The following is a 26,257-nucleotide window of genomic DNA, read 5'->3' on the forward strand; positions in this document are numbered from 1 at the left end:
AAACTTTAAGATGGTATCACTAAGCATTAACAAAGTACTCTCACTTTTTGCTGAAGCAAAAGTTGGTTTTCTTCTGTTTAAAAAGAGAAAGCAGGTTAATTCAGGAAAATGGTAGATGCCAAACTCATACATTCTCTCTCCACCAAAATGACCAGGCACTGCCCTCTCCCTGCACTTGAGGGTCAACCTTGATTTTGTGGAGGACGTTTAGAGGAACCTGGGGAGTTGAGAATTTCAGTTCTAGAATTGACCTGGTTTTCCACGGATGTTTCTTTATATTCCATGAAGGGTTTTCAAGAGCACTTTTAAACTCCTGTGTCTCATGAACCATCTATCAGCTACAAAGTCTCTTGATTTCAAGTTTTCAACGAGCAGCCAACAAGAAGGCCTTTTCAGTCTTCAACAAAATGAATCTCTTCAGATGGGTCCAGCACAGTGAACACACGCCCTCTGGGCTCGCTGCCCTTCATCAGCCTCTGCTGGGGTTCTGTCTACGTGACTTGCATCTCGGCTGCAAGCGGGAACTCAGAGGAGTTCATTTCTTCCTCTGCTTTGCAAATCCAGCTGCCAGTCTTGTTTCTAACAAGCGTTTTAGGAACTTTTATTTATCTTTAATGGCAATTTATTCCATTTTTTGGAGCCAAGAAAGGGCATGTCTTTTTTGCTCCTGTAGAAACAAGCTTTGTGGTGTTTTTTTAGAAGGAAGCAATGGGAACTGAGATGCGCCTTTTTTTTTTTTTTTTTTCCCCTCACTGATTCACCTTCCCACAGTCAGGAGCGGGCGTCAGTAACACAGATTTAAGTTGGATTGAATTTAAATTGGCTTATCCTGGACATGGCATATGTTGGGACCTCTCTTTTGGAGATGCATTGTAAAACTCCTGTCTTACACTTGCCAAGTTTTCTCCATCCTGTCTTCCTTCCTTCCTTTTTTTTTTTTTTTTTTTTTTTGTCTTTTTGCCATATCTTGGGCCGCTCCCGAGGCACATGGAGGTTCCCAGGCGAGGGGTTGAATTGCAGCTATAGCCGCTGGCCTAGCCCAGAGCCACAGCAGCACAGGATCCGAGTCGCATCTGCGACCTACACCACAGCTCACGGCAACGCCAGATCATTAACCCACTGAGCAAGGCCAGGGATCGAACCTGCAACCTCATGGTTCCTAGTGGGATTCGTTAACCACTGAGCCACGGTGGGAACTCCCTGTCTTCCTTCTTGACTCTTCCCAGCATATGTCCAACCACAGTACTAGTCTGTGCCTCAGGGCTACTTCTGTTTCTTTTGAGTCTTCATAATTTATGGTCTCTTAATGGGCTCTGGTCAGACTGTTAATTATTGTGATTGCCCTCCCTGCCTCTTCTCATCAGAGTATGACCTCTCTGGTATAAGGGTCTGAATGAGCATACGCAGTTTGAAACTCCCTTGTCCATTTCCAACTTCTCTAACAGACAGAAACTGAATTCAGTTACTTTAGAATCCTTGTAGTCATTTAATGGCTTTACCTCTCCCCCAGTTAACCAAATCAGAGACACCCTAGTCCTTGATGACTTATTTTGTGCTACACCCCAATATTTCACCCACCCACTTCAAAATGCAGTTTTAGACAACCTCGCAAGTCAATTCCTTCATTCATTTACCGTTTCATCAGTTTATATAGTACATCTTTATTGCGTGCCTGTCAAGTGCCAGGCCCTGGGCTAAGTGATGAGATGGGAGTTGTGAGAAAAATAGATAGTGATCTTGCTCTTGGGGACCTGACATTCTAATGGGAGAGACAGACAGTATTCAAATAAATACACAGAGAAAAATGCAAATTGACAAGGGCTGTGAGGGAAAAATAAAGAGGGTTCTGGAGTTCCCATCGTGGTGCAGTGACTAACGAATCTGACTAGGAACCATGAGGTTGTGGGTTCGATCCCTGGCCTTGCTCAGTGGTTTAAGGATCTGGCGTTGCTGTGAGCTGTGGTGTAGGTTGCAGACGCGGTTCGGATCCCGCGTTGCTGTGGCTCTGGCGTAGGCTGATGGCTACAGCTCTGATTCGACCCCTAGCCTAGGAACCTCCATGTACCACGGGGAGCAGCCCAAGAAATGGCAAAAAGACAAAAAAAAAAAAAAAAAAGAAAAATAAAGAGGGTTCTGAGCCTATAGTAGAGGCAACTGTCAGAGCACGTCTCCTATTATACTGTCTTCGTGTTATCGCATCTGAGCTCCTTGAGGTGAGGGTCTATGTTCTTTTATTAATATTTCCTTTCCACTTTTATCAATGACTAGAAAAATATCTAACATAGTTTCCATGTATGTGACTTAATTTTCCTTTATTCCATGTGTCTCTGAGGCACATGTAACCCTTGTAACCCTTGAAACACCTAGCACTGGACTTTATACAGACTTGGTTATTGGTACATTTTACTTGAATATAATTGTATTTTTTAAAAAATCTGCTGTTTTTGTTTTAGTGATTACTTGTACTGTTTCCCACCTTTGCTCACCTCAAATAATAACTTTGACTCAATTCACCAATTAGCCAAAAGGACCGAGGTGGCCCAGGGCTTTTTGAAAGCATACCCTCTCAGGGCACAGATTTTAAATTGCACCACCAGACAATTATTCAAACCCTTTTCAGCTTGAAATCACTAACGTGAGTCATCTAATGAAAGGATTATCTTCCTCTGAACCCTTAATCAAAATTTCAGCGAGGCATTTCCAATGATTTTATTTCAAAACAAGTTTTTCTTTGTAAAACCAGAGGAAAACAAGGTTGGGGGTGGGACAAGAGGAGATAAGAATCATTTCTTGTTAATAAGCATTAGTGTCACATAGCCAGGAAAACTGCCTGGTGGGAGGTCAAATAGAGGCAAGGACTGAGTTGAAATCATAACTACATCAGAAAGATTTCATCTCTGGATAGGGTTGTTTTTGACATTAAATGAATATCAGATACATTCAAGTTTATTTGTAAAAGGGAAAATAAAATTGTAGGTTTGAGGTTTTTTTTGATTTTCCATTTGGGTTTTTTTCATTCCCATATTTGTATGTGTCATTATGGTCGGGAGGAAGAGTTGGGGTGGGAAGATGAAAGAGTATTCTGGGAACCTTTAAGGAGAAAAACAAATGTATTACCACCAATTATTCCTACACAAAGAGTAAGCTGTTTCAAGTGGTTTCGACTTCAGTATAGGTCAGCTCTTCAGCTTTTAAACTGTTTTGTAAGGAGAGAGACAATAATATTATTCGTTCCCTGTATTCTCTCAAACTCCTAATTCAACCAAATGGGCTTCTTGACTTCTTGACTTATACATTACTCTGTGACATTTTAATATCCTACATTTGTCCTACATTTGAACCTATTCTAAAACCATAGAAAAAAGTATTTTCTGAAGCACTGCATTTCCTCTCTCCCTTACATTCCCGGGGCAAGTATGAGGAAAAGAGTAACCTGATGTTCTGGGATGTTTCTCTACTTTGAGGAAGTGGAATGTAATTTTTTTTTTTTTGTAGACAGTGTTATAAATGGCAGTTGATTTCTAGATTATCCTGCAAGAAGACAATTTGAATACTGATATAGATGAATTATACTAGGTTTCTGATTCATTCTGGTTTTAAAAGACTTTTGTGGGACACCTCAGAGAATGTAACCACCATTTATAGACTGTTTTTATGAGAAAATCCATCCTGAAAGAGTTTGCAAAGAAAAATTTGAAACAGATTTGTAAGACAGGATGCCACATGTTCATCTAGAGACAGCCCTCAAAGGCACCTTTCAATAGTTTTAACTCCTTTTTGTTTTCATATGAAATTTGCTGAAGCTGTGTAGTCTGCAGAGGTTCTTCCATCATCTAACCCTCCAAAAGGAAGGGAGGCAGAGGGAGCAGTCTTCATCTGACATGGCTTTCTGCTCTCCTCAATCAAACTTTACATTCAGCAATACAGAGGAACTTTTGCACCCCTTCAAATGATATGACTATTCTCCTCTTCCTACCTGGAAGCTTTAGCCCTTTCTTGTCCAGCTAGCTAACTGCCATTCCACCTTTCTCTCCTCTGAGAAGCCCCCTTTGACTCACACTTGTGGACACTGGCATCCTCCACCAGTGCTCTGCTGCTCTCTGGGCATCTCCTTTGTGAACAGTTGCTTGTGATTGTTTACAAGAGTTTGAGGCTGCAATAGGCTATATGCACCTTGCGGGCAAGGACCAAACCATTTACTGAGGACATAGTAAACATGACCAAGGAGTAAATAAATGAATTTTTAAAATGCTCAACTCATTCACTCTGATGACCTCTTTGTATCCAATTTACTCTTTTGGAGGCAATCAAACACAAATATCTCTCCTGATTTTTACAGAAGCAAATAGTTCAAGTGGAGCAAAAGAGAAAAATAAAGAAACAGATATTGGAGGGGGGTGGAAGAAGTGAAACAAAAATCTAAAAAAAAGCCCAACTGAAAACAAAGAAAATGATAAATATTCATTAAATAATATTTTAATATTGGTGAGTGAACTACTGGGTCAAGGTTGAAATGGAAAAAGTTGCTTCATGCAGGTCTGGATGGGATATTGGTTTCTGATGGAAAAGCTGAACCTGGTGTTTCTGGCTGTAGTACTGCATAGTAGCCAGCAGAGGGCAGCCATATGTATTGCAGGCTTCCCCCCTACATACTGTTTTCTACATAATTCAAATAAATATAAAATTGGCAATTCTTGTCTTCAGAGGTAGTATATGAGAGGTAATGGGTGTATTAATTCTTAGTAACATGTGGGAAATGTTTGTATATTTTAATTTGGTACTCAAAGCTAGGGAACGTGGCTTGAGTTTGGCTAGAAAAAAAAACAATTATGCAGTTAGAACTAAATTTGAAGAACTTAGAATAAGTATTATATGCCAAATGATGTTCTAAGTGACACACATGCATTGGCATATTTAATTATCCCCCAAAATTCTATGGGTATGTACTATTTTATCACTCCCAATTTCTAGGCTTCTAAACCAAACATTAGATAGTTTAATCAACTTGCAGAGCCTAAAATCAAGGTGACCCTTATTCTCATTTTTTTTCCTGTTGTTTTGGGGCTGCACCCATGCCATATGGAAGTTCCCAGGCTAGGGGTCGAATGGGAGCTGGAGCTGCAGGCCTATGCCACAGCCACAGCAGCTCTTGGCAATGCTGGATCCTTAACCCACTGAGTGAGGTCAGGGATCGAACCTGCATTCTAATGGATACTAGTTGGGGTCTTAACCTGCTGAGCCACAATGGAGATTCTTATTCTCATGTTTTGCGTAAGCTCCCTCAGCAGAACTTTCTCAGTTTCAGCCATAACATTGTACTCAGCTGAGCTTGATCTGCGGTAGTGTGGTATCCAAGTTGGCTTAGCAGGAGACAGGGTCCTGGGGAAAAAAAAAGAAGCAGGAAGAAATGAAAAGGAAATAACATTGTGGAGGTGACTCGTTCTAAATCAATATTTCAAAATACTCTTTCTATACTAAAGGTATCTATGATGCAATATTTATGTTTTTTCAAGTTATAGAGTATATTTCTGTAAATTTCTCTCCCTAATATCCATAATTGTTAATATCATGCATTTTATTTATTTAAAATGTCTCACTACTGTCTCTGTGTGAACGGGTGAGGAAAGTGTATTTATAGTAACAAAAACCTCTCTGGCCACTACACATCATCATCTCATTACAGCTCAAAGGCTTTGGTGATGATCAGCATTGACTAGGAGATAATTGTGAGCAGTTTTTTGAGGAACAAAATCAAGATATTTTTAATTCACTTTGGCACATATTTTTGAATGGTCTATACCGCTAAGCATTGTGCTATACACAGGAGTTAAAATGTATTTAAGACTCAATTTCTACCTGCAAAGTGTTATATCCAGCTTAGAAAACAGATACATAAGTCAGTAACTATAATGTGATATGGTAAACCCAGTCTCTCTCTCTTTCTCTCTTTTATTTCTTTCTGGCTATGCCTGAGGCATGTAGAAGTTCCCAGGCCAGGTATCAAACCAGCTCAACAGCAGTGACCTGAGCCATTGTGGTGATAATGTTAGATCCTTGACCTGCTGAGTCTCAAGGGAATTTCTAACTCTCTCTGAAATCATATATGAAGTGCCAAGGTGACAGTGAAAGGACAGCATTTTGGGTCTCTCAATATGTAATGGCTGGTTTTATGGATTAATGCTTAAGATTTGCTTGATGCTCTTTGAAGTCAGACTCGTGATGAAATAATGGGTAACTCAGGAGGTTAGTTTTGATACTGATCATGAAACAGTTGAATCCTAGGACATAGAAGCGCTTGGAATTCTGACCACATCTATTCACTAAAATATTAAAGATAGAAAGGAATAGTATAATGCTGCTCTAGTCAGTCCACTGGTAACTAATACTCATCCTATGAAGACTTATTGCCTGTAAAACATGACAAGAGCCATTGTGGAAACAATGGGTAATAGATTGGAAAAAAAAAAAATCAAATCCATATAAATGTAGAACACTTTTTAGAGAAGTAAGCATCAATCAGAATAATTTAATATTATAGCTGGGAAGGGCTGAAGGAAACATCTAGATTTAATCTGTCATTTTACAGATGAGAGAACTGAGGTCTGGCAATGAAATGTGATTATTTTTTTCAAATGTTACATTTCTAATTAATGGCAGAGCTGGGACCAGAGCTCTCAGAAGACTGGTAAGCAATTCAGTGAGTTCCACCTTTGGACTCAAAAATCAGACAGCTTGGGGTCAAGTCCCCATCCCTATCACATACTGTCTGGCTTATTTTAAGCAAGTTATGTGAATTCTCTCTCATTGGTTTCTTCATCTAATGGGAAATGGGAATAATACTATAGTATCTGCCATATGTAACATGAAAGTATATGCATAAAACAATAATTAATATTTAAATGCATATTATCCAGAGACATAATAAGAACTTGATAAATGTTAGTAGATCTCAGGTATCCCAATTTTCACATCAGTACTCTTTCTGCCGCAGTAATGAAATGGCGTTTTGCTTATTTTTGTTTCTCTGACAAAGAAAGAAACCTCTTTTTTAGAACTTAATGCTTATATGGTGCATCTTGTACATCTTTCCTTTCAGGGCCAAGGAAATTAAGATCAAGTTGGGAATTCTCCTCCAAAAGCCGGAGTCTGCTGTTGACCTTGTCATTCCGTACAATGAGAAGCCGGACAAGCCAGTCAAGATCCAGAAGTGAGTCATGATTATGGATTCCATTCTTTTCCTCCAGAGGATGGCTACTTTTCAAGTGCATAGCACCATCCCTCCTCTGTAGAACTCCCTCCTTCAATTACTCATTGAGGATCATAAGAGTCCTCAGGGAGTTGGCTAGTAAATAGGGTTTTTTCTTCTTTAACTCTCCTGTGTTTGGAACATAATATTATTTACTGGGAGGATACTTAAAAAAAAATGAAGATGAGGTCTTATCTTGGGACATTGTTGGAGAGACAGACCATCTCTTATAAAAGAGTATCAGCCACCTCATAGGTTATTGACCACACGGAAATGTAGTTAGAAATAACTGTTCACTTGCTGTGTGTCCTTGAGTCAGGTAAGCTTTCCTGACCCAATTAATTATGATCCCTGGATGCTCACCTGCTCAGGAAGTAGTCAAGACTTCTTCTTTGGCAGGGAGATACAAGTGGGAACATTTCTCTCAGGAAGACGTGAAGATCAAGGCAGTCAATTTAAGTCTAATAGTTCCTTTTCTGAGATATTGTCCCTTCAGAGGTCCAAGGGAGAAAGAGAAGACTGTTCCTTGACAGAAGAATGAGGACTTGACCAGATACTTCTCTTTAATGCACATCAAGCTATTTTCCCCCAGCCCATAAATGAACATCCCTGACAGGACTTTTTCAGTCCTCTCCCACCACCCCACATGCTTCTATCAATTTAGGCACAGAGGGGACTACAATTCCCAAGATGTAAGATGTTACAGCCATGAATCCAGCTCACGCTGCATTGGCTGTACTCGCAATAACTCAATGCACAAAATTCACAGTGTTTGCTATTGTTCTGCTAGCTACACAGTCCAGCATTGACTAGACAAGTGCATTGCATCTTCCCTTCAACGCAGAGACACCCCTGAGAATCAGGAAAGGAGGGGGGGAAGAAAAGCCAAATGTATTAAAAACTCCTTCACTCTACTACCTAAGACCTTTGAGGAGATGACAGAAGTGTGGTAAAAATACCACACTTTAACCTCCCCTTTCAAGGCATCCCCTTTAACCTCAATTTCTTTTAAGATTTAACATTCATATAAATTGGCCAATCTTGCCTCCGAATAACCTTCAAATTAGTATAGCTGGTTGGGAGATAGAGAGACAGGTTATTCCTTTTAAATATTTTTTCATCAACCGAAGTGGATATTTCCCCTCTCTTCCTTTTATTACTTCAAAGTGATCCCAAAGCGGAAGTGAGGCATAATTGGGTTTTCTGGGTTTAGGAAAGAGAAACTAAAATTCAACGTGGAGTGGCAGGCACCAGGCACTGGTAGAGAGTAAGAACCACATTTCATAATAGCGAAAGATCAAAAAGTCTATTTCGAAATAAACAGTGTGGTTGTTATTGATCTGTTGGAATTAACTTTTAAAAAATAAATATAGTGCTTTGTTTCCTGCTTTGATTCTCTGCTTTAATATCCCACACAGACACTTGAACTATTTGGCTCAATAGGGATTCAGAGAGAAGCAGTTTTGGAAGAAAACCTGGGGCTGACATTTATTGGATTATTATTTTTTTTTCTTGCCTTCCACCCACCCCCTTCCTTTGAGGAGTTTGAATTGTTTAGGAAAAAAATCCATCTTTTCCTGTGAGAATATTTGTGTGTCTCATTTTTAACAGTGGCCACTACAAAGCTTTCCCATCTTCTTCCAAACTCCTAAATCCCATTTCACCACCTCATATTTGGCAAATTTCCATGCCTTTTAACTGGCAGAAAAAGACTGTCTTGCATGAGCTCAATTGATTTCTCCTCTCCTCACTTTAAAGTTTCTCTGTATTTTTTTTGCCCATGTTCTTCTCAAGGAGAAGAAAATAAACCTCAGAGGAGAAAATAGACCTTCTCCGGATAGAAGGTATTTTTAGCTCCTCTCATCTTTTTTTAAAAAGCAATCCCTTCTTTAAAAAGCATTTTCTCTTTTTTTAAATACATTTTTATTCTTCTCATTTAAAAAACAAAAACAAAAACCAAACCATTGAAAAATAGAAAAAACTTTCCTATATCTCTACTGCCTAAAGCCAGATGCAGTTACTATTTTAGTGTTATTAACTGCTCGTTTTCCCTCTGGACCGTCTTCCACCAGAACAAACAAATACGATTTCCACTCTGAAAAACATTCTCCCAGCCGCTCACCTCTTCTATTCCATCCCTTCCTCTTGCTCTCACTGCATAATTTTAGAAATGGAAAGTCACTGCTTTCAATTTCATCTTTAACTCCCTTTATCACGTTTAAACCTTACTATCTCACTGAAATTGTCGTCACTAAGGGCTACCTCCTGCTTCATGGGCAGCATTGGGCTCTGCTCACCACTTGACCTCCTTAAAACTCTCCTCCTTAATGTCTCACCTTAAATTCTCCCATAAGGGCTCCCACTTTTGCCCATGCTCTCTACGTGAGCATTCCCTCAGGCTCTGCTCTGTGTCCTCACAATAAACAATAAACATATTACTAAACCATACAAGTTTAGCTTGCAATGGCTGTCATCATGGCTCATAATATAATCAATTGCAAAATTCTCAGGAGCTGATGATATGTTTATAGTTTATCTTATATGTTAGACGTTCTTTTTCTATGTGTAGAAGTCACTAATTTTTAACTACATTTTTGTTGTGGTGGTTTTCACCTCTTTAACTCTAGATTGACCTCCAAACAGAAACAGTCCCTCAACTGTGCACAGGGGAGAAAACATTACCAGATGTTGTGCTATGCTTACTCCAGCCAGGTAAACTGCAGAGTGAGCCTTATTGTAAGGATTAAAAATGGATGCACACTGTTTGGCTCTTGGATAGACATCAAAAAGTAGCAGGCGTATTTATCTGCAACCCCATCCATGGTGTCCAGGTCACCATTGGCCGTGGGGTGAGGGCTCAATAAATAACTATGGAGTTGAAACAAGACATGAGCAGATATATTGCAGGAAGGAAAGCAGAGCTAAGCAGGCACTTAAATGCCAATAAATAACTTGGATTTCATTTTCTTGTCAAGAGCAAGAGCTTGTGGGAACATTATCAGGAGTGCTTAAATATGTGCCAGGCACCATGTAAATTTTTTTTAAAGAAATAAAATAAGAAAGAAAGAAAGAAAGAAAGAAAGAGAGAAAGAAAGAAAGAAAGAAAGAAAGAAAGAAAGAAAGAAAGAAAGAAAACCACTGGTGCTTAGAGAGATTAAAATATTTTCTCATGATTACGGCTAATAAGTGCCAGTTACCTCTAGCTGTAGTCATGGGGCTAGAATTTTTGTAAGTTTTGGGTTATTAGTGTCTTTCATCAACCAGACTAACCCTGGGCAAACTGAACCATGACAAATTTACGCATTAATCTGACATGTGTATTGCAGGCAGATTAATGCTGCAGGGAATGCACCTTTGGACAGGGTGGGATGAGGGAAGTTCTCCAGGGCTGACAAGCTATATCTCTAGGCAGTGAGTGCATTGCAGTTGCCATGTAAAAGATTCAAGAAGTAAATGTGGAAAGAGTACAGTAAAGGGAGAGAGAGTGCTTCCTGGACCGGGTGGCATTTACATGGGCCATTATAAAATCGTTAATCATCTCTATAAATGTTTGTTTTGCCTTTCATTTGGACTGACTTCCTCCTTCCCTCCACACCCCCACACAGAAACTCCATGCCCACTCTCTGTGGTCAGCTATGACCTTGCAAACAAGGATACTTATGGGTCATTTAGATCTGCATCTATCTTGTTTCAAAGAAGTCAGACTTAATGGCAAATTCTGAGAACCAGGACAGGATGAACTTGTGGTCCTTTCTAGGCTGGTAATCAGCATACTGGGCTTCATGCTGTGGGGGATGTATTCTGCTTTACTGTGTCCTTGAATCAATTTAGACTAATTTTACCCCCAATCAAACTCTGCACAGGTCCTTTTCAGGAATTTAATCTTGGCTGTGATGTGCTTCGGATAGTGACCATTAGTCTAGTTCTAACAAGACCATTTGGGACAAATTGGATATGGTAACATGCTTAAGTTTTGTGCACCTGCTCATATAATTTCTTTTTCCTGTGCCCCTCCATATTAACTAGAGGAAAAGAGGGGAGGGAAGGTGATTTCATTTTACAGGGGTATTTACAAAATCAGAAAGGCTGAATCTTCAGCCTTCCCCTTTCTCTGTGGCTTTTGTCCAATTAATGTCTTGTTGTTTTTGAAAAAAATAAAAAGACTTTCTGAGTGTCATATGCAAAATACTGAATCCACTGCAATGAAGAAATTAAGGTGTGTAAGGCCATGTGCTAAAAATATGGGTACAAAATAATATATACAGAGGAAAAGTTCTCAGGATGAGGTAATATAGAAGAGCCAAAAGGTGTTATTGACCGCTAGAAAACGGCTCCTTTTCTGGTTAGGAATAAAATGAGGCAGAAAAATATAGGGACATGCTTGTAATCCCTTCTTCATGTCATTTCTCTTCCCTGCATTCCTTCATACTAACCAGAAGAAAACAAGAGGAGAGAAGGCAGTACACTCATTAAAAATAAATTTCCAAGGAATTAGCGTGGAGTTTTTGATCTATGATGCCTATGTTTCTAGCCAGGAAAATGAAACCACTTTTAAGATGATTTCACCAGCGTTGGTTGCTCTCATTTTTGGCATGTTTTAACCTTCAAGTAGTAAAAACATAAACCTTTATAAAAATCATATATTTAAGACTCAAAATCTGCACGTGTTCTGCAATGAGGAATAGAGAAGTGAAGAAATTATTCACAGTATTTTAGCCACAATGTCTGCTGTCACCTTGGATTCTTTACATCGATTAAATGAGGCTGACTCTGAGCCATGAGAGCAGAATGGAAAGTAAAATCAGCAATTATCTTATCAATCTCACTGTTAATTTAAATAATTAAAACCCCAAGACATTATTTTTTATTTTTATTTTTTTTTCTTTGGCTGTGTCCTTGACATGTGGAAGTTCCCGAGCCAGGGATCAAACCTGCGCCACAGCAGTGACCTACATCAATGCAGTGACAATGCTGCATCCTTAACCCACTGTGCCACAAGAGAACTCCAATATATTATTTTTTTAAAAACCAGAAGTAGGAATTTTTCCTGGGTTGTCTGAAGAGTAGATAAACAAGTTAAGAGCTAAGGCAATTCCAATTTAGGAAAAACACCTTCATGGGTCTTGCCATTCTGGTAAATGGCTTGTTAGTCTTTCAATTTGACAGTGAAGAACTCATATCATAAGGGAAGAGTTATAGCGGGGGGAGCCCCGGGAGAGCCCAGCCGTTTCTCCCCAACAACAGTAGCCCCACTTGACAAAATTACTAGTTAAAACGAAATAGCCGCAGGGTGTCTGTATATATAAATGTCAAAATAAGAACAGCCTAAGGGGAAACTCCATGTTAACTATTATCTTCTCCTTTAGAATCAGCAATCCAGAACATTTGCCGACAACCTTCTCATTCACAGTGTCTGACCACTTTTTTGGTCAGGAGGAGTCAATCTTTTAAAAGAATCATTGTCCTGTTCTACTCGGGCAGGAAACTGCACCTAGGTTTTTTAAACTGTAGATGTACTGTGATCACATTCCCACCATGAGGCAACTTCCCACCTTCCGTCTTCTATCTGCCCCAGTGAGATGGCAAGGGGTGTGGATATGGAATCAAGCACCCTTTGCAGATTAAGTCCGTGGTTAAAGTGCCACACAAGTGAAGAACAGGGAACGAGAGCCCAATCCCTATAATGGGACAACTGGATTTTATTCAGTTACATTTGGACAAAACAAACAAACAAACAAACAAACAAAACCACAATGGGAGGTACTGTCATGGGATGTACAAGAATATCAAGACACAGCTTCATGACAAATAGATTCTACTTGTAAAAAGGGTCAGTACTCTGTATTTCCCTTGTGGCTCAGACTATTAAAAACTTGACAGACCTAAAAAAAAAAGGATCCCAACACAGTGTCTGTGAAGATGCAGGTTCTATCCCTGGCCTCCTCCAGTGGGTTAAGGATCCTGTGTTGCTGCAAGCTATGGTGTAAGTCGCAGAAGTGACTCAGATTCCACATTGCTGTGGTTGTGTCATAGGTAGAAGCTGCAGTTCCAATTCAACCCTTAGCCTGGGAACTTCCACAAGCTGCAGGTGGACGTTTTTCTTTCTTTCTTTCTTTTTAAAGATAAGAAAAGAGAAAGTGATAGGACTAACCAAATTGTTCAACAAGGGATGAAACTATGCAAGACAGATGTAGGAAAGCAAACCCAGCTCATTAAAGCCACTTGTTTAGAAAAAATAACTCTACTTCCTTTGTCCTGAGAATGGGTCATTGGTTGTATCATTTGGAAGAAAAGCAGGTTTAAGTCACTGTTGGTGTATGTGGTTAACCAAGGGATTCTCATGGCCATCATCTTTTTCTTTCTTAATGTTCGATTTAGACCCTCACTGGATGAGGCCCTGCAGTGGCGTGATTCCCTGGACAAGCTCCTGCAGAACAACTGTAAGTCTGAAGGTCAGGGTAACAGCCTTTGGTTGCCCATGAATTCTCCCCCAATTTGATGTTTCTTTGATTTTGGAAGGATGCCAAGGGAGTGTGGCTAAACAGCTCACTGCGGGAGAATGTGAAAATAAGGTGTCCCGAGGACTTGGGAATGCAGATTGTATTCCCATCTGTCCTGCTTACTTGTGCGAGCAGAGCTAGTGGCTTGACCTGTGTGCTTCTTAAAATTTGCATCAGTAAAAGAGAGATACTGCCTCTTCCAGTTTAGCCTCATAGTGGCTTGATACAGATTGGATGTAACAGTGTAATTATCACTGTCCTATGAGGTGTGGGTTGGGTGCTATGTCCTAGTTCAAAATTCTATTAATTGCTTTTGTAACCTGATGTGGGTTGTTATCTCCCCAAGCCTAAATTTCCTCATCTGGCAGCAAGCCTTTTGTATCTTCATTCAAGACATGACAAAATTGCCAACAAGAACCCCTCTCGAAACTAATGCCAAAATACCCGAGCGCTATTTGCCTTTTCCCTAATGCAAAATCTTTACTGATTCCCGAGGCCTAAAGTGTCCAGTTCAAACTTCCAATGTTTAGGATTCTCCATAATAACTACATGGCTGGTCTGCAGTCAAATTGAACTGTTCTCCATCCCACCTAGGATTTCTATATGTAGTATCTTTGGCTAAAATAGTTTTTATTCATATCTCTATCTGTTGAAATTCTCCTCTCCTATAGAAGCTAGTCTAAATACTAAATGCCTAGTCTTCTTGACTATCCAGAATGACTTTTCTTCCTCTGAGTTTCCAGAGCAATTTGTCTGCACAGCTTTTATGCCGCTTAATACTTGCCACATTGTACTCTATAAAGCCATCTCCCTCCTATGACAAACTATAAAATCACTGACAGCCAGGGCTTAGTAACAAATATTTGTCAGATTGTTCACTCTGCAAATATGATTCAGTGTAGGACATCTTACCTATATTTTCGCCACAAGAATGGAACATGAAGCTTTGTTAAATGATTTGCAAAAATAAGGATTAAAAAAAAATACCTCTCACAAGACTATTATGATTAGTAGACAAAGAGTAGATAACAAAGAATGTATGTTGAACTATATATGAACATTTTTTTTTTGTCTTTTTAAGGCTGCACCTGCAGCATATGGAGGTTCCCAGGCTAGGGGTTAAATCAGAGCTGTAGCTGCCAGCCTACACCACAGCTACATCAACACCAGAGCCGAGCTGCATCTGCGACCTACACCACAGCTCATGTCAGTGCTGGATCCTTAACCCAGTGAGTGAGGCCAGGGATCAAACTAGCATCCTCATGGATAGTAGTTGGGTTCATTAACCACTGAGCCATAATGGGAACTCCTGTATGAACATTTTTTATGTCCTGTTTTTGGTAGGTTAAGTTTCGCTTACCTGTTATAGAATCAATCTCTTGTATTTGGAGGCAGAACACCAAAGCCTATATTTGGAACTTTCTCAACATTATCCATCTTTGATTTTCTTTTTATTTCTTGTGCTAAACAGTACCTGGCCTGGACACATATAAAGTGTTCATTTAATAAATGCTTATTGAATAACTGGGTTAATGAATGACTTTGTTACCCTTTTTGGACACAGAAATTCCATGAAGTCAATAAGGAGAAAAAATATTTGTGTTTATTGACTTATTTATTGTGTTACACAGAAGGTTTTAGGGCCAATAGCAACCTGATAGATAACGTATTATATATTATGAATTCTAAGTACCCTGGGCACAAGTATTTATTGTTACACTCAACACATCTGAAGATTAGCAGAAATATTTTCTATGCTTTTAAAACCATTAAGCAGAAGAATATATTTATGTGCCTGTATACAGTGCTTTTCAGTCATACTAATCCTTAGAGCCACACAGGCTTTATATGTTTCAGGCTTTTAAGAGATAGACAGCTATTGGGATAAGAAGGAGAGAGGTAGAATTTAAGCCAGAGGCAGTTAGTATCAACACCTTAGCATTTGTTGAGGGACTGAAACCTTCTATCTTGTAAACAGAGGTGTGAGCTTGTGGCTTGAGATTTTTCACAGTAATATTTTCTGCTTTTTAGATTGGAAATATATGGCATGTTTTTGTGAATATATACATATGGTATTCCCACTATTTTATTTAGACATTTTAAAATTATAATATAAATTATATGTAACTATATATAATTTTAAAATATATATACAATTTTAAAATATATATACACTTTTTAAATATATATACACTGGTATGTGTGTCTGTGTGTATGTATATGTAATCTTAAGTTCCACATAATTTTCCTCTTAAGTAATAAATATTTTTCAGATGGGCAATTTCCCTAAGCAATAAATAGAAAAACATTTGATATCTGTTCTAGTCAAAATTCTGTGAAAGGGTGTCTATTCAAACTAGCCTGAATAAAAAAAAGAGACTTTCTGGTAGGGATATAGAGCTCTCATGGAAACAAAGGAGAGCCATGCCCTATGGGAGTTGATACCATTAGCAAATAAGACAGCCTCTCCTTTCCTCTGTTCTCCCTTTCTCTGTTCTGTGTCTTTGTCTCTCTCTTCTGACTTTCCATTTCTCCCTCTACTTCTGTCTGCTTCTATGACTCTCCCTGCTTGTCTCTCCATTCCCATTTTATCTCTGCTTCTCTCTGTCAGGCTGTGCCTAGAGATGGGCTAGTGGAATGACAGACATGTCCATGTAGTTCTACTCCAACACTGTCAACCTGAAGAAACAATTTTTTCAAATACCAGGTTTAACACATCATGAATAACTTTAAGCCAGACTATGGCAAGTCAGTTCTTAATGTGATATTCTTATTTGAATCGGCTAAAATTAGCCATCTTTAGTCAGAATTATTATAGTTCTGACATTAGCTGGGATTGGTGCAAAACAGGTAATGAAGAAAGATAAATTTGAAAAACATGCATGTAAAACTTCACGGTCCCTTCTTATATGTTTGAATTGATAAATTGAACATCTTAACCTCAAGGAGCAGCATCTTGTTGATTTATGAGAAACATTTGGCATTCTCTTGTGCTAATGCAGGATACAGTTTCTTAAGAGTTCCTTAAATTGATACAGTTCCCCAAGCATTCCTTAAATACACATTTTCATACATTTTCTTTAGTGGAAATGATATCAATTGGCACCAAACCTCTGGAAAAATAAGACCGTTAAGCTGCTACTCAATCGTTTATTTCCCAAATAACATGACTCCTTTTTCTTTCCTCATTTTTTAAAAATCTTTTTTTAAATTGAAGAATAGTCGATTTACAATATTGTGTTAGTTTCAGATGTATGGAATAGTGATTCATGTATTATTTATGCGTATTATATTCTATTGTATCTTATTACACAATAATAATCTATTCAACCTGTTAACACCTAATAGGTATTCCCTAATAACATATTAAAAATCATTTTGAATCACCCAGTGTATTTGACTCTGTTCTGAAAGAACATCAATTTCTTACGCTTTGTCTTCAGCTTTATACGTGGCACCATCTGTTTTCTTTTGGTAGGTCCATGGGGCACATAACTGGTATGTTGCTTTTTAAACACAAAACAGATTGCATGTGGGAGTTTAAATAAGATGGTGACATTAAACTCCTCCATGTGACTGTCTCTAAGAGCAGAGGAAGAATGAAATACAGCCCAGCTGCAGCAATGTTTTTATGTGAATCTCTTTGCCCCAGGAGCTCCAAAAGGTCAGAACATTTCCTTGAGACTCCCCTGGGATATGGGTTCCTGCATGGGGGAGGGAAAGCCTGGATCTGGGCTCCTCTTTTTGTTTCTAACTTTGCATTCTCCTTCTGCTTCTCTTTTTTTGGTTTCCTATCTTCCCCCTTCTCTTTCCTGGCTCATCTTTATCATCATCTTACTCACTGGTAACCACAATTTCCCTTCTAGAAACAGCTATACTAATAAAAGCAATAGCTTACATCATATTCATAGCTTACATGGCATTACAATAATATATGCACTTTGCACATATTTAGTTTAATGACTGCAATGATTTTAAGACTTAGGTACAATAACAGTCCATATTTTTCAGAAAAGGAAATTGAGACACAGAGAGGTTAATTTGCCCGTGAAATAAAATACTACAGCAATAGCAAAATCAGTAAATCAGTAAATTTCTTTTTCTTCTTTCTTTTTTGTTTTCTTTTTGCTTTTTAAGTTCTCATCCATGGCATATGGAAGCTCCCAGGCTAGAGGCTGAATCAGAGCTGTGGCTGCCAGCCTATGCTATAGCCATTGCAACATAGGATCCGAGCTGTGTCTGTGACCTAAACCACAGCTCATGGCAATGCCAGATCCTTAATCCACTGAACAAGGCCAGAGATTGAACCCAAGTCCTCATGGATACTGGTTGAATTCATTTCCACTGCACTACAATGGGAACTCTTATTTTTCTTTAATTTTTGTGTTTTTCAGTTTTGTAACTTGGTAAGAACTCTTTTCTTTTCTTCTCTTCTCTTTTCTCCTTTTTAGCCACCACATGGCATATGGAGTTCTCAGGGCAGGGAATCAGATCTGAGCCGCAGCTCTTTCAACACCGGATCCTTAACCCACTGTGGTGGGCTGGGGATCAAACCTGTGTCCCAGTGTTCCCAAGACGCGGCTGATCCCATTGTGCCACAGTGGGAACTCCAGGAATTGTTTATTTTAATGGATTTTATTTAACTCCATTTGAACCTCTATTAAATGTTAGGCTCACAGATTTATACTAGAAGGTGGGATGATTTTTTTATTACTTAATGAATTTTATTACATTTATAGTGTACAACAATCATCACAACCAAATTTTATAGCATTTCCATCTCAAACCCCCAGTGCATCCCCCTACCCCCCAAGGGAAGATGAGATGATTTTGAAAGAAGGTCAAAGATCAGTAAAAACTTGAAGTCAAACCTCAAAGTCAAAGAATTAACAGCCTCCAGGGAAAGACAGCCATAAAAGCCAACAATCCCAACAAAAAAACCTGAGAAAAGTGAGTTCCCCTCAGAATGATAATAGTCCTCAACAGCAAGTTGCAGGTACTAGGAAAATACCGCCTTGTATATGAGGCAACATTTGAATTGGGTTTGGTATGATGATAAAGATTAATTTCAAAGTGGGTATGAGTAATGCTGATGAAAGTCAGCATTCATGGTTCAACTCTATATAAGAGCTTTACATGAATTATGTAACCCTTATAACAACCCTGTCAGGTAGGTTCCATTAGTACCCCCATTGAACAGATGTGGCAGACTGAGGCCTGGAGAGGTTAGATTACTTGCCTAAGTGACTGCAGTAATGTGGGATGTGAGGATCCACCCCCAGGTAATCTTAACTCAAGAGCCCATGCCTTGAAACTGTAAATTCTGTAATGAAACTTATCAGCGATCAATATTGTTTCACTATGTTTCTCCCAGAAGAGGTTTGTGCTAATCTACTTTTCAACATTATGCCTTTATACCAATCTGACTTGGATTTGTCTTATATCCCTTTTATTTTTAAAGTGGTTTTACAGGTGATTTCACTCTGTTCTCCGGCAGGGCTGCTGCTACTTTATTTCACATGATGTCAAAAGTGACCTCACGCATTAGCGATTATAGTGTAGGTCACACCTCAGAGTATTCTCACCAGATCAGAGGATCGGATGGGTTTCACCTGCTTCCTAGGCAGTGGATGCCTGCAGAGGTGTGTTGAGAGGTATATCGAGGCTCTGTGCAGACTTGGCAAGGAAGGATGTAGGGATTTACCAGGACTTTGTCCTGGGAGCTCGCCTCTACCAGGATGTGGAGTGGACAGGGGAAGGTATCAGGCAAAGAAGATGTGTAGGTTCCTCGCAGGACAGAGACATTTGGCCTGGAGTAGATTTGACTCTGACCCAAGAGGACTTTCTAAAGGGTAATGGGAACTCAGCAGAGAGCATCTCTGAGGAATGGAACAGTAGAAAACCAGAGGTTAAGGAGGAGAGTGGCATTAGAGGGTCCTAGGAAGGGACTCTTTGAGAGACTATTCAAAATCCAGATGAGAGAAAGGACAGCTTTAAACAACTCCCAGACCATAGAGTATAAAGCCATTGTATGAAGTTTTGTTTAAAGTGCATACATCGACAAAAAAAAGCCTTGAAATAGTATCATGAAGTTCAACAAAGGTAATGAAACCAGCACCCAGGAAATGGACTCACTATACTGGAAAGTTACGTCCCAGGCTAATTCCCTGGATCTGACCACTTGGTAAAGGTTGTGTAAATGTTAATATGTGGTGGAATCCTGTCATATTTCCTCAAGTCATAAATAACAAAGTTTTGGGAGGACTGGGATTTTTATCTCTACCCTTTTCAAAGACGTGGAAAGGGTGATTCAGAGTGCCTGAATCACCTTGTTGTGAGGACATGGGGCCAATGAGAATAAATTGACCCCAGACTTATTCTGTGAAGTTATTGCTTCCTACACAGTCTCAGGCCTGATTGTGTGGGAACTCAAGGCTTCATTCCTCTTGTCATTTCCTGGCAGCTAGAAAATGCTTGGGAATTTTCCCATTTCAACGAAGACTCCTTGACACCTTATGTTTAAGAAACTATGACAACTTTAAGGATGACAGAGAACAAACTCGGTCTTATGTCTTCTTTCAGCATATACCATTGACTCCCATGTTACTGAATTATAACCAATAATGCTGGAGATATAGTAGGAAATATGGGCAGAGGGAAAAGCGAGCATTGTCAAACGTCTTTTTTGTAATTATTTTTTTTTGCTTTTTAGGGCCACAGCCATGGCATATGGAGGTTCCCAGGCTAGGGGTCTAATCAGAGCTACAGCTGCCAGGCCTAGGCCACAGCCATTGCAACACCAGCTCCGAGCTGCGTCTGCGAACTACACCACAGATCAAGGCAATGCTGTATCTTTAACCCACTGAGCGAGGCCAAAGATCAAACCCACAACCTCATGGTTCCTAGTTGTATTTGTTTCCTGCGCCAGGATGGGTATTCCTCAAATGGTTTTATAGTAGTTCTTTTAGCGAGGTTTTTAGAGAAAATTTTTTCATACCTACCATTGCTCCTCGGTGTATTTTTAGGTGTTGGTGAATAAAAAATATGTTTTTTAGGCTAAGTACAAAGAGAGGAAATTAAAATGCAAAATGTCTTGTTTGGATCCAGAAATCACTGTTGACCCTAATCCAAGAAAATTATAACTTTTAAGCCATTTCGTTTCTTTAGAATTGAATATAGTTGCAAGAGACTGCGAAAGGCATGAAAACAATAAAAATGTATAGGAGGAAAATTGAAAAAAGACATCTGTATGTTTCTGGTTTAATCATCACATTTTGTGCATCTTGTATGAAATCAATGTATTAGGCAAAGACGACTGAATGAAAATTTAGTCTATAAAAAGGAGTAGAGAGAAATATTCAACGGAAAGGGAAATAGATTGAAACTAGGTCAAAAGAAATGAATTCAGTACATGAATATGTTTTCCAAGTAGAGCTAATAAATTGCATCAGTGTCTCCTAATGGGGAACGAGTCAGAGGAAAAGTGGACCCTGAAGTGCTGGTGACATTCACTCCAGCCTTCTGCCCTAGAAGGCAAATAGCATGCCAGGCACATGACTATATTACAGGCTGTGGAAAACCAGAATGTTCTCCCCTCCCTCTAGAAATCTATTTCCTGAGGTAGTAATGGGCACGGATTCTTTCGCAAAATATATGCATTTGTTAGCATTTGGGTATTTTTTTTTTTTAAGCATATATAGTCAGCTTTCAAAGGACGAAAACACTGAAGGTATAAAGTGATTTTTCCTTTGTCCCTCTCCAGTGCCTTCCTAAATCCTGACCTTGCCTTCTTCTTATCTCCCACTTTGGAGGTTAGAGCTGGAGGAGTAGGAGAGCAAAATAAAACAAGGATCAGGCCCGAGAATCCCTAATATATATGTTCATATAGATATGTATGTGTGTGTGTGTGTGTGTGTGTGTGTGTGTGTGTGTATTTACATTATAAGCTGAAATATATTCCATTTGAGCAACAGTACACAGCAAACAGGATCCCATTAGTTATAATCACACTAAATTTAATATATTTTAAAGACTGATGTGTAATTGATTGGCATAGAAACTTCACCGGGCCCTTTCCCGCTCCTCCCTCACGTCTCAAATTGAATTGAACGTCACTTCCTCATGGAGGCCTTCTCTAAACCTAAACTAAGGCGAGGACACTTCTGTTACTCTCTTTCATACAGCTGTATTTTGTTGCGTACATTTTTATGTGTATTTCTTTATTTTCTTTCTACCTCTCGCAGAATCTGTAAGTTTCATTAGGGCAGGAACCATGTCTATTTTACTTACCTGGAACATAATTGCTCAAACATCACCTGTAGAAAGAAAAAAAAAAGAGAGAGACTGTGAGTAGTTTATACACAACAATCAACAATATTACTTGCACTGATAAATCAAGTTTTAAACGCATTTTTTTAAAATTGATAAGTACCCAGAATGGCATTAGTGTTCACAGTGTTTCTTGATGCCAGATACGGTGAACTTCATCAGCCGAATATAGACTTCCTGGATCTGAATCCCAGGTGGCAACTAAAAGCAAGTTACCTGGTCTCTCTCACTTCATTTGTAAAGGAAGATATAGCAGTACCTGCCTTGTAGGTTTGTAATAAGGCACAAATGAGTTAATTTTGTAAGGTTATTATATAAATGGCAGAAACATATAGTAAATAAACCTATATTATACCATGGAGTATAATGTTATATAGATAGATAGATGGATAGATAGATAGATAGATAGATAGATATAGATAGCAAAAATTTCCTCAAGTAACACTTCTCCTTGCTAGATGGACTTGCCAGCTTCAAAAGTTTCCTGAAGTCTGAATTCAGTGAGGAAAACCTTGAGTTCTGGATGGCCTGTGAGGACTACAAGAAGATCAAGTCCCCAGTCAAGATGGCAGAAAAAGCAAAGAAGATTTATGAAGAATTCATCCAGTCGGAGGCTCCTAAAGAGGTTGGTCCTGATGAGCAGGTGGGTGGTAGCCGTTGGTGGGGATCAGCTCACCAACTTCCCAGGAAGGATTTCCATCTGTGATACGGTTTGCAGCTAAAGGCAGGTTCTATTACAGAGTGCACAACCTTTCTTAAGCATCTACTGAGGGCAAAGATGAAGCAATATGGTCAGATATGAACTTGAACTCTGTTCCGACCACTTTCTAGCAATGTGCATCTTACTTCAGTTGCACGATATTGCAAATAGGAATGATACTAGTTGTACGATCTTGGCTGAATTATTAAGTCTCTAAACTGAGCTTCTTTCTTGGTGAAAATGAGGACAATCAGACTATTTTCAGGATTGTTGTGAGGATGAAACTAAATTATGAATGTGAAAATATGTATCTCAGCCTTTGAACTAATTAATGTCTAATGTATATTCCTACCACTTTATCTTTTCTCTTTTCCTCTTCCCCTTCTACCCCGCCCCCCGCTTTTTTGGTGAAAAGTCTCTCCTCTTCCTTCTACTCTCCCCTCTTCCCTTTGTTGCTCCAGGCCTTTTCCATTCACACTGTAGTTAGGAAAATCAAATGGTTATAAGATAACAGTGCTAGAGATATCAGAAGACAACACACCATTAATTGACTGCTAAAGACAAGGCATGTGTTGATTTCAAAGAAGGTTTGGGGGAGTTTATCTGCCCTTTGCTATTTATGAAACTAAATTGAAAAGGCTTATTATGTGGAATTCAGGACCTCAGCAAGACCTGTCCATCATGTTTTGGTCAGGTCACTAATTTCATATGGCACCCCATAATCCAATTTGGACATGAAACATTTCATCAAGATTTGGGGTCAAGCATAGAGGTGATCCAAGGAAACCCTCTAGGTAGGATGTAATTAACTTAAGATGATTTGAGAGGGTAAAGTCCCCAATATCTTTTTTCTCTCATAGATGCCTCTAGACTCTTGAGGTTTTACCATTTGATATTTATTCCTTTGGTAATGCATTACTCATCACTGGTCCTTCTTATGGGGCAAATGTATTTGAATGATGGATAAATTATATACCTAATACCAACAGATGAGCTTCCTCCATGACACAGGAGGTTGAGGTCAGGAGCACAAGATTGTAAAGGACCATGGGTCGAGGTGGAGAAAGTGAGACACCTGGAAGGGAACTGGTGTTAGTCTTCTGTAGAAATTATTTTGGAACCCTCTCCAGATATTCTCTTCTATATCTCAGTCTCCCATCCCATGCGTATATGTTAACTTTCCCCTACAACTAATGCCATTAGTGCCAGCATGGAATTTCTATGTGTGATGTTGCCAAGGAGATTTGACACATATTTACTGACTTCAACTGATTTTCCAGTTCCATCCTGTCTTCCTACCAACTTCATTCCTCTTCACAGACTTCTAGGATTTGTTGCAATGTCTGAAAATGGTGGTGACCCATCTGGACAATAGCTGGTTGCTCTGAGCACTAGGAAAACATTTTTCTCTAGGTTCTTCACTAAAACATTAGTGGTTATCATAAAAATATGAGACATTAAAAGTGGAGTTTCTAATTAAAATAGCCCCAGCTTCCAATCTCTGAGCTGGGCATCAGAGAGAAAGTAAATCCTTCCTTTGGCATATAATACGCATTCAGTGAATATTTCTGAGATGAATGGATGCAGATATCCAGACTCCAGACCTTTCTCGATGTGACTTTGGGCAAGTTTCTATTTAAATCTTTCTAATTCTCAGTTCATTTAGCCATAATCATCTCACATATATGTATGTACACCTAGAAGATGCTTAATAAATTATAGCTATTAGATAAAAAATTCTCCAAATCTTGGAGTTCCCGTCATGGCGCAGTGGTTAACGAATCTGACTAGGAACCATGAGGTTGCGGGTTCGGTCCCTCCCCTTGCTCAGTGGGTTAACGATCCAGCATTGCTGTGAGCTGTGGTGTAGGTTGCAGACGCGGCTCAGATCCCGTGTTGCTGTGGCTCTGGCGTAGGCTGGGGGCTACAGCTCCGATTCGACCCCTAGCCTGAGAACCTCCATATGCCGCGGGAGCGGCCCAAAAATGGCAAAAAGACCAAAAAAAAAAAAAAATTCTCCAAATCTTGTATTTTGACCCTGAAATTTACTGTTTCACTTTGGTGAATAGCAGATGATCTGCATAACAAATTTACCCAGGCAAATAGTAATTTAAATTTTCTGTCTCTGAATATTCTCCTCAGCTCCTTAGGAACAGGAACTGAAGGAGAGATACACTGTAAAATTGGAATTAAGAAATTTTTCTTTTGGCATCACCCATGGCATGAGGAAGTTCTTGGGACAAGGATTGAACCAAGCCACAGCAGTAAGCTGAGCCCCAGCAGTGATAATGAGTCCTAACCTGTAGGCCACCAGACAACTCCCCGAAACTAAGATTTTTAAAAAGAGAAATGGCCCTGTGTGGTTCAATAAGTAGATAATTTGTGTATTGCAAATTGTCAACCTTCCATATTTTAAATTAATGAAAAATATTTTCTTGGCCCAATAGCACACAAATGAGTATTCATTAACATGCTTCATTAGAGGAGGCCCAGGCACATAAAAATAACAAGATAAATAGCTGTTATTTGCTGGTGGATACAATGTGTTAGAAAGTTTAAATACAGTACTTTTAAAAAATACTATTAGGAGGATTAGGAGGTAGTTTTACATTTTTTTGGTTTGTTTGTTTTTTAGGGCCACTCCCATGGCATATGAAAATTCGCAGGCTAGTGGTTGAATCAGAGCTACGTCTGCTGGCCTATGCCACAGCCACAGCGATGTGGGATCCAAGCCACATCTGTGACCGACTTACACCACAGTTCACTGCAACCCCGGCTCCTTCAGCCACTGAGCAAGGCCAGGGATCAAACCCGCATCCTCAAAGATACTAGTCAGATTCATTTCTGCTGCACCACAGTGGGATCTCCAGTTTTATAATTTTTAGAAATTCAGCTGTTGTAAATAAGGCTGTTCACCTAGGTCAGTTCACATTTAGAAGGAAGAAACATTGCTTTAGTGTGGTAGGAAGAATAACAGACTGAGAATAGAGAAATATACATTATAGCCTCACCTCTATCCCCCTATTTATTGGACATGGAACTTGACCTCTTTGGGACTCTGAGTCACCTGTTGAAGGCAGGCATGAGACCACCTCTCCTCTGAGGCTGTCTCCAGTGTTGCTTGTATAGTCTCCTGCCATTTCTGCACAAAGCACACAGGCCCCTCTCACCTGTGGAAAACCTGTCATAGTCTAACTCACTTCATCCTGGACCTTCAACCCTTCTGACTCCTCCTGTCTCTTCTGGTCTGGTACTGCCAAATAATGGCTTTGTTTCTGACTCTGCCCTAAAGCCGCTCCATAATTTTCTGAGCCCAAATTTCTTCTCTCAGTATCAAGAACCTCTAGCATCCCAGGAGAGACCTAAAACATTTTCTAAGGTTCTCAGAACCATTGCTTGATCTGGGTCCTGTTTCTTTCTCTCTTACACTCAGACATCTTAGGAGTCACTGGAACAGAAAGCATGAGGTATAGGGATTTCTCT

At 39.3% G+C, this 26,257-nt stretch overlaps 1 protein-coding gene across 1 annotated transcript in view; it reads left to right on the plus strand.

Annotated features, from left to right (window-relative positions):
* RGS5 (regulator of G protein signaling 5) overlaps positions 1 to 26,257 on the plus strand; it is a 53,864-nt gene that overhangs the window by 24,951 nt on the left and 2,656 nt on the right. The window contains 3 exon segments of the mRNA NM_214356.1: positions 7,097 to 7,207; positions 13,625 to 13,686; positions 22,533 to 22,699. Of these exon segments, the coding sequence (NP_999521.1) occupies positions 7,097 to 7,207; positions 13,625 to 13,686; positions 22,533 to 22,699 (340 nt within the window).

Source organism: Sus scrofa, chromosome 4 (assembly GCF_000003025.6).
Source record: "Sus scrofa isolate TJ Tabasco breed Duroc chromosome 4, Sscrofa11.1, whole genome shotgun sequence".
NCBI lineage: Eukaryota > Metazoa > Chordata > Mammalia > Artiodactyla > Suidae > Sus > Sus scrofa.